This window comes from Belonocnema kinseyi, chromosome 9 (assembly GCF_010883055.1).
Source record: "Belonocnema kinseyi isolate 2016_QV_RU_SX_M_011 chromosome 9, B_treatae_v1, whole genome shotgun sequence".
NCBI lineage: Eukaryota > Metazoa > Arthropoda > Insecta > Hymenoptera > Cynipidae > Belonocnema > Belonocnema kinseyi.
In genome coordinates this window covers 51,540,529-51,548,986 of record NC_046665.1, presented here as the reverse complement: position 1 = coordinate 51,548,986, position 8,458 = coordinate 51,540,529, and the positions used below count along the sequence as shown (strand labels likewise).

The following is an 8,458-nucleotide window of genomic DNA, read 5'->3' as shown; positions in this document are numbered from 1 at the left end:
GACAGGGACTTCTGGAATTTTATAAAAAGTTTTGATTATGTCGGATTAACAGAGACTTGGAATGAAAAGGAGGATTGGGAGAGATTCAGGAAACTGTTACCTAAGGGATTTAATTGGGTGTATCAATTTACCAACAAAGAAAACAAGAAAGGAAGAGCAAGTGGAGGTATCTTTACAGGAATCAGGAGAGAAATAATAGAAATAGAAATAGCAGCAAAGAATTTTAAAGGAGCTCTGTGCAGCAAAATTACTCGAGGAAATGAAACCTGTAATATATGGACAATATACTGCAAAAACAAGATTAAAGAGTTGATAGCTAGACTGGATGATGAAATAGAGGATAAAGGAAATGAAAATTTGCTAATCGGAGGAGACTTTAATGCAAGAACGTGTACAAAGGGAGCAATTTACAGAGGACCAGAAGAGGAAAAAGTAAAAAGAGCATCTACAGACAAAGTAGCCAGTACAGAAGGAGATCAGCTAATGAAGTTAGTAGAAAGTAAAGGATGATGTATATTGAATGGCAACTTAGAATGTGACAATCAAGGAGAATTTACAAACTTGGGAAATCGGGTAAGAAGAGGGGAAGGGGGTCATCAGCAATTGATTACATTATACCTAACTATGAAGGTTTGGATAAGATTGAAGATTTTAAAATAATTGACCGAATAGAATCAGATCATCAGCCAATGGTGTGTACATTGAAAACGGAACTTGTCAGAGCAAACCAATGTTGTATATAGATACTAGAAAAAGAAATTGTGGCATGGGACAATTAAATGAAGATCGAATATAATGCAAAAATGAGTGCTAGCGTTTACTCAGGAAAAAATCTAATAGAAGAATGAAATGCTTTTGCAAACAAAGTGAACGACAGAATGGAAAAGAAAAAGGTTAAGTCAATCAGATTTGAATTAGGGCATAAAAATTGGTGGGATGAGGAATGTTCACGAAAAAAGAGGAAGGCAAGGAAGTTATACAAGAAATGGAAAGATAATAAAGGTTCGTGGGAAGCTTACGCTCATGAAAGATCAAAGTACAGGAAAATGTGCGAAGACAAGGAAAAAAAAAGAAAGGATAATGAATTAGAAGAGATAAAAAATGCAAAAACGGAGAAAGATATTTGGAAGTATATAAATAAACAAAGAAAGAAAAAGAATAGCATTAGTAGTGGAATAATGATAAGGGACTGGAAAAACTACTTCATGGACCACTTAGAAGGAACAGAAGCTCATTCTACGACACAAGGAAAAAGGAATAATCTACAGGAAGATGAATCCGACCTTAGCGACGTAGAAATTAATGACCAAATTAAAAAACTGAGAATGAAGAAAGCACCAGGAGAAGATGAAATACCGAATGAAGCATGGGTGTATTTAGAAGTGGATGGCAAAAGGAAACTTTTTGAACTGATAAGAAGAATGTGGAATGAAGAAGGCTTCCCGAATAGTTGGAGGAAAAGGATTATTACACCGATATTCAAGAAAGGAGAAACAGAGGATCTGAAAAACTATAGACCGATGACTCTCCTGAACAAGGCGTACAAACTGTATGCCATGATATTAAACGAAAGATTAGTGAAGGATCTAGAAGAGAAGAAAATTTTACCGGGAACACAGGCAGGATTTAGAAAAAATAATGAAACAATGGATAATATATACATACTTCAGCATTTCATACAGAGAGAACTAGAGCCTTTGATAATGTAAATAGGGGAAAGTTGTAGAAAACAATGGAGATAAGAGGAGTAAGAAAATACGGTTAGTGCAGTGAGGGTAAATGGCTATCTCACAGACGAATTTTGCATAGAAGATGGACTGAAGCAGGACTGTCCTGTTAGCGCTACACTATTCACAGTTCTAATCTCTGACATAGAAGAGGAAATGAGAAAAGAAATTGTGGGAGGCATAAAAGTTGAGAGTGAAAAATTTTTGTCATTTGCTTACGTAGACGATATAGCACTTTTGGCGAACAATGAAGAAGATTTTAGGGCAATGATGAGAAGATTCGAAAAGTTCTCAGAGAAGAAATGTTTAGTATTAAACGTAGAAAAATCGAAAGTAATGGTTTTCAAAAAAGTTGGGGGCAGAGAAAAGGAAAGAAAATGGAATTGGAAAGGAGTAAATGTAGAGTAAGTGAAAGTATTCAAATATTTAGGGTACACATTTAGAAAAATGGAGGCTGTGATAGACACATTCAGGAAAGTGTTAGAAAGGCCAATATTGTGATGAAGCATGCGTGGGGGATAGGAAAAAGACTCCTTGAGGAAGATTTCAACAGAAGAATACATTTTTTTAACAGCTTAGTGGTTGGAGTTCTGGCTTACAGGGCAGAATTATGGGGATGGGAAGAAAAAGACAGTTTAGAAAGGATCCAAGAACGTTACCTCTGGTGGACCCTGGGACTCGACCGTTATACACCAAGCTACATGGTTCTGGAAGAAAGCAAAATCGAAAAACTCAGAGTGAAATTAGGAAGAAGAGCTATCAAATTTGAAGAAGGAATAAATAACTCCACAGGAAGAACAATTTTGAAAGAATGTCTAAAAGAAAAAAATAGTGAAAATCTGAAGATAAGAAGTGTCCAAGAAAGGGAGCAATATCTTAAAAGGTGTGGTTATAGTCAAGAGGGTTTAAAAACATTAAAAGATAAAAGAGCTAATGTAAAAGGGACACTATAGAAAACAGACTATTAAGTACAAAGACAAACACAGCTAGGTCAAATACAGGAATCTAGGTGCAATAGTAGGTACAAACTAGTCAATACTGGATGTAAAGCAGAATACTTATGTAAGGTAGGAAACAAAGAAAGTCACAAACTAATAGCTAGGGCGAGATGTGGGAATTTAGAAGGGAAATCTAGATATTGGTTAGATGAAGAAAGTCAGCTGTGCGCTTTATGTAAAAGAGAAAAAGGTACAGTCGAACATTTAATTAGAGATTGCGAATTAATAGATAGACCAAATTTAGAAATTGAAGAAATTTTAAATGGGAGGGCAGGCAATAAGAATGTGTGTAATTGGTTAAGACTTTTGGAAAAGCGAAAAGAGGATGTGATTGGCTTTAGAAAAGTACAGAAATGTATAATATGCATGTATAGAGAACCATACTGCCGTGATTTGAAAAAACACCGTTAACTGCAAAATATCGAAAAAAGAGTTTTTTACATCGTTGTAATCGTGAAGAAAAGATGCACCTGACTATTAAAATAAGTTTTTCAAATTGTTAATAACTTTTAGAATAATTATTGCTAAATTTTGGAAAAACGCCGTTAACAGCTGAATACGTCACAGAAAAATTCGAGAAAAAGCCGCAACGGGCAGTTACGGACTTTAATAAATTATCTGGTGGTGATCTCGAGCCTTCGTGATTTCCAAGAGGTCCGTATGCACTTACACCATTTTCCGGAATCATCGAACCTCGAAAAAAAAACATCTGTGATTCGAGAAACGCCGTAACTGCATTTATTTTTAGCTGCGAAGTTCTTTTGTTGTGAACGGCGTTTTCTCAAATCACGGCAGGCCTAGTTCTGAAGTCCGTGATTCGAAGAGAGCCGTAATTGCCCGTTACGGCGTTTTATGAATTTCAGCATCCCAATCAACACCGTTAACTGCATTTTAGATAATTAATTAACATTTTTTAAACTTTTTTGTTGCAAAAATGAAAAGTTTGTATGCAAATTAGTCAAGAACAACAACAGAAAACTGCAGAAAATTGATTAGAATCCGCGATACACGCGAGTAAACATTGGGACAGTTTTCGTCGATTTTCTTGGCTTCGTTGATTTTGCAGTTAACGGTGTTTTCTCAAATCACGGCCGCATAATTGTTGCTATTAATCCATATAGAGATTCAATTTTGTTTTATTTGTTTAAAAAAAAACCTTGAATGCAAGAGTGGATGGTTAAGAAAAAGAAATGTAAACCAAGTCCAATTTTTCAAGGCTGTTAGGCTGAAAAAAAATGAATATCGTAAAAAAAATAAACTATGAAAAATCACATAAAATAATGAGAAATAATAAAACAATCAATTAATATCATATTAAATAATAAACTAAATTATTAAATTCCTAAATAAGTAAAGACAAAACTAGGGATAGTTTCCTTTGTCCGTTATTCCAGGACTGCTTTACACAATTACCAAAAAATAGGGATGCTGAAATTAATAAATGGGGAAGAGATAAAAATAATGTAATATTGTGCAATAATACTTTAATTAAGCCAGTAGTTCATTAACGATAGTCAGGGGTGTGTTCAAAATAAATATCTGAGAATCAAATAAATCAAAATTTAATACAAAAATGATTCAAAATATAAATTAAATTAGGGCAGTGTAAAACTAATAGTTGGGTCAACGTAAATTACAATACTATATTAGAGAATACATAAAGAGAATTAACCATGAGAAGGGTCCAAATATTGCATGGGGGGGAAACAATTCAAAAATTAAGTAGGAAAAGTACACAAAATACATCAAATAAGATCAGTAAATTAATAATAATAATAATCCAATAAAGGAAATTTCAAGAGGTTGTACCCTAAACAAAATCATAAATTCAAAAGAAAAAAATCACTACAAAAACAAAATGGCAGAATGAATTTATCATCCAAAGAATTTAAACAAGAATCCTCTCAGCAATTTAGAAAGATAGATTTGAAAGTTAAAACAATGGACAGGAATCGCAGGAATCACAGGAATGTCACAAACACAAAAGGAAGAATTTATTTAACACTAAATATAATACAATTTAAAAAATAATTACCAACGTTACTTCCCCGAAGCTTACTGATAAAAGAGGCACATTATCCAAATTTGCTCAGCTTTATAGGTTTTCCCTAGCAACGATTTTTTTTTTAATTTCTGTGTTAATGTCTTCTGTTTTAAACTTATTGATTTTTCTCTCAACTTCTGTTTGGTTCAAAATCCCAATATTTTTCGAAATTCAACAGGGTCATAAGTGGGAAGCGTTCCATTGCTAGTAAAAGAAAATAAACTTCGGAACTAACAACTCGTAGTTAATCCAATTCGATTCAAAAGATAGCTAAGAAAATGAGACAACGAAGTTATTTGAAGAAAATTAGGCAAAATATTTTGATGCTCAGGAATGTATAGATGAATCTTCGGGCCCCGCTAAAGGAGTCTCTTCTAGCTTGCTCAAAATATAAAATTATGCCTTTCGATGAGATGAAAAAATATTGAGCAACAAACATAAAGAAGCAGGTATTAAATGGTAGAAAAGCAGTAATCACATAAAAATTTGAGTTTAACGTAAAAATCTTGATTTTTAAAAACTCTTTTAGTTGATCATTAATAAATTTCTTAGGTTTCCAACGTTGTGTCAGGATCTCACATATAAGTAAAAATACGAACAGAGCAAATTGATAAATTTAGAGGATATAAAATAAAAACACAACCCAGAAACACCGTTCAATCTTCGAGGTTACTGCTAAGTTAAATAAGTTAAATTAAAAAAATATTCAATAATTTTGTAAGTTATAAAATTATTAAAATTGTACAACGTCACAGTATATTTCTATTATATTAAAAGAGTCATGTTCAACTGATTATACCTGAATAGGCAAAAAAACTGAATATCTAGAAGAAATGATCACTTTGATTTATTATTCCAGCCTTCTGTATACTCAAGCAGAAAATCACAGGATCTCGAATTGCAGATGCCCTTGAAATATTGTTCGAAAATCAATGTCATCTAGTGATTTAATTATGCACTTTATACTATGGTCATTAAGCATGCAAATACGTATTAATTCATGATCTAACAACTTTGCAGGTGACTCGGCAAATTCACTCCATTTGTTTACAGTGCAAATATCCCAAACGATGTGTCAATGTCTCAAAGATAAGAAAATCTGCACAAAGATCTCTATAAATTTTCTCTATTTTTACACAAAGAACTTTCTTTCATCTCTTAAAAAACTTGAATTATCCTATCCCGTCCTATCTAAAAGAACAGGTTGAACCAAATTTTGTGAATCGCGATTTCCAAATGAGGAATTTTAATCCTGAAAGTTTATTTCCAAAATAGAAATTTTTGGTCCAGTTCCTAAAAGTACTTACCTCCGATTGATTTGAAACTAGGTATACACACGTATTTTTAATTAATAATTGCGAAAATGGTAGTGAAGATACCTGTAAATTTTATTTGCGAGGTCAAATCACAAAAAAAATGGTGCTTTTCGATCATCATTCATTAAATATATTTTGACGAGCATTGGTCTGAGAAAAAAAAATGTTGAATAAAAATGTTGCCCTAAAAACATGCGTATTTTATGTTCTTCAAACTTATCGTCTAAATTTTAAAGTATAATTTCTCAAAGAGAAAGACACAAAAATAAATCTAAACTTAAAGCTTACAAATATTTAAACAATTAAACAATATTAAACAAAAATGTAGATTTTGCAAGATTTTAAACAAAAAATTGGAAGTTTTCAAAGAATTTAGAAAGGTTTCCAGGCAATAAAAATTTGTAAAATATTTCTAGAAAAATTTTTGATGATTTTTTTTAATATTAAAAAAAATATCAAAACATTCCCAAATATTTCGAAAATTTTCAAAAAATAGTTTGAAAGATTTTAAAGAATTTTCTTTAATTTCGCAGAATTTTTTCAAAATTTTAGGAACTGTTCAAATTATTATTGAAGACAACATTTTCAAAATAATTCAAAATTTAAAAAAAAATTTTAAACTTTATCCAAAATTTAGATTTTTGAACATTTCGAAATACATTTTTTAAGCTTTTGATCGATTTTGAAAGGTTTTATGATAATAAAATATTTTTCTTTAGATTCCTGGATATATTTGAAGTTATTCTTTATTTAAAAAATTATATTTCAAGAGAATAATTAAAAAAAGTTTTTTAATATTACAAAAGATTTACAAAATTATTAATAATCAAAGATTTTTTTATATATTCAGGAATTTTAAAAGTTTTAAGCTGACTAAAAATATTTTAAAACTAAGTATCTTTTAGAATGACAAAAAATGTTCTAATAATTTTGTAAAATTATGTAAAAAAATTCTTAGAAACTACCTAGATAATTTTTGACTTATCAGAAGAATCTTGAAAAATAAATAGTTATTCCAAACTTATATTTTTTCTGAAACATTATTGTTCCCTTCAAACTACGATTTTCCCCACATTGTTTTTCTTCACTAAAAATATTTTCCGGTTTAAAATTAAACATTTTTTTTTATTTGTCTTTTTGGTTGCGAAATTCATCTCTTTTGGTAGCAACATAATCTTTCTTTTTTACATTCTCATCAAGAGAAGGTATTAGATTTGTGTAATATTTGACTCCCTTTGTTTTTGTCAAATGTCCATGTTTTGAGACCCCCTGAATACGAAAAACGGGTTTTTACGAATGTGTCTGTCTGGCTTGTGTGTACGTGCGTATGGAATACTGTTTTTCTGTAGATTTTTATTTTGTTAGCACGATAACTGGCGAAAGAATTGACGTTTAGTGTACTTTTTTCAAAATTCAAAAATTTTATGTACGGACATTCATAGTATTCAAACAGACGAACAATTTATCCTCATGACTTTTTTCAAAAAATCAAAAATTACCATAGTTATGGCATTTACAAAATTCAAAAAACACACTTAAATGACCATTTTATGCCAAATAACGTGCGATGTGCAAAAAGTCAAGAGAAAAAAAATGTTGCTTTTTGAATGCCTAACGAGATTATCATAAGAACTTTTTGAATTTTCTTGAAAAATCAAAATTTCAAATTTTGACAGCATTCAAAATAATGAAAAATCCAAAACTTACATTTTTCGGCCAAACTGTGCAAAATACGGTAAAAGATAGAAACACCAAAATTGTGCATTTGAATAAGATCTACAAATTTGTTATCAACGACTTTTGGATAGAATGCGTAGTATTGGCTTTAATGATGAAAAACGTCATTAACAGTAAAAAAAACAATGTGCCTGCTGCGTGGGCACTTTCTTACCACTACTTTTGTCTTTTAATTTATTTTTCGTCTGGTGTGTGGGGTTTCAAAAAATTTAACTTTTCATGTTTTTAATGCTATCTTTTATGATTTAAACTAAAAACAGAACTATAAAAAAATTATACATGACAAATAAATCATTTTTACATTCTCATCAGAGAAGGTACTATATTTGTATGAAATTTGACCTCCCTAGTTTTTGTCAGAAGTTCCACGCTTTGAGACCCCCTGAATCCGAAAAACAGGTTTTTACGAATGTGTCTATCTGTCTGTCATTATGTCTGCCCCCATGTCTCTCTGTCTGTCTGTGAGCACGATGACTTTTCAAAATAATTAATCTTTTAGATTGGCTTTTGGTACACTCTTTTAGTGTCCTGAGATAAATGCCAAGTTCGTTGGTCAGCTATTTTGGATAAAAATTCTAAAAGTGAGCGTATTTTGAAATTTTTTGAGACCACATTTTTCATGATTCAAAAATCCTC

The 8,458-nt window shown here is 31.1% G+C and overlaps 1 protein-coding gene across 1 annotated transcript; it reads left to right on the top strand.

Annotated features, from left to right (window-relative positions):
* Positions 1-878: 878 nt before the first annotated feature.
* LOC117180541 lies at positions 879-3,581 on the top strand. The gene is made up of 4 exons (XM_033373038.1): positions 879-1,705; positions 1,766-2,131; positions 2,302-2,662; positions 3,474-3,581. Exons 1-4 carry the CDS (start codon positions 879-881, stop codon positions 3,579-3,581), a joined length of 1,662 nt encoding a protein of 553 aa, XP_033228929.1.
* Positions 3,582-8,458: the final 4,877 nt, after the last annotated feature.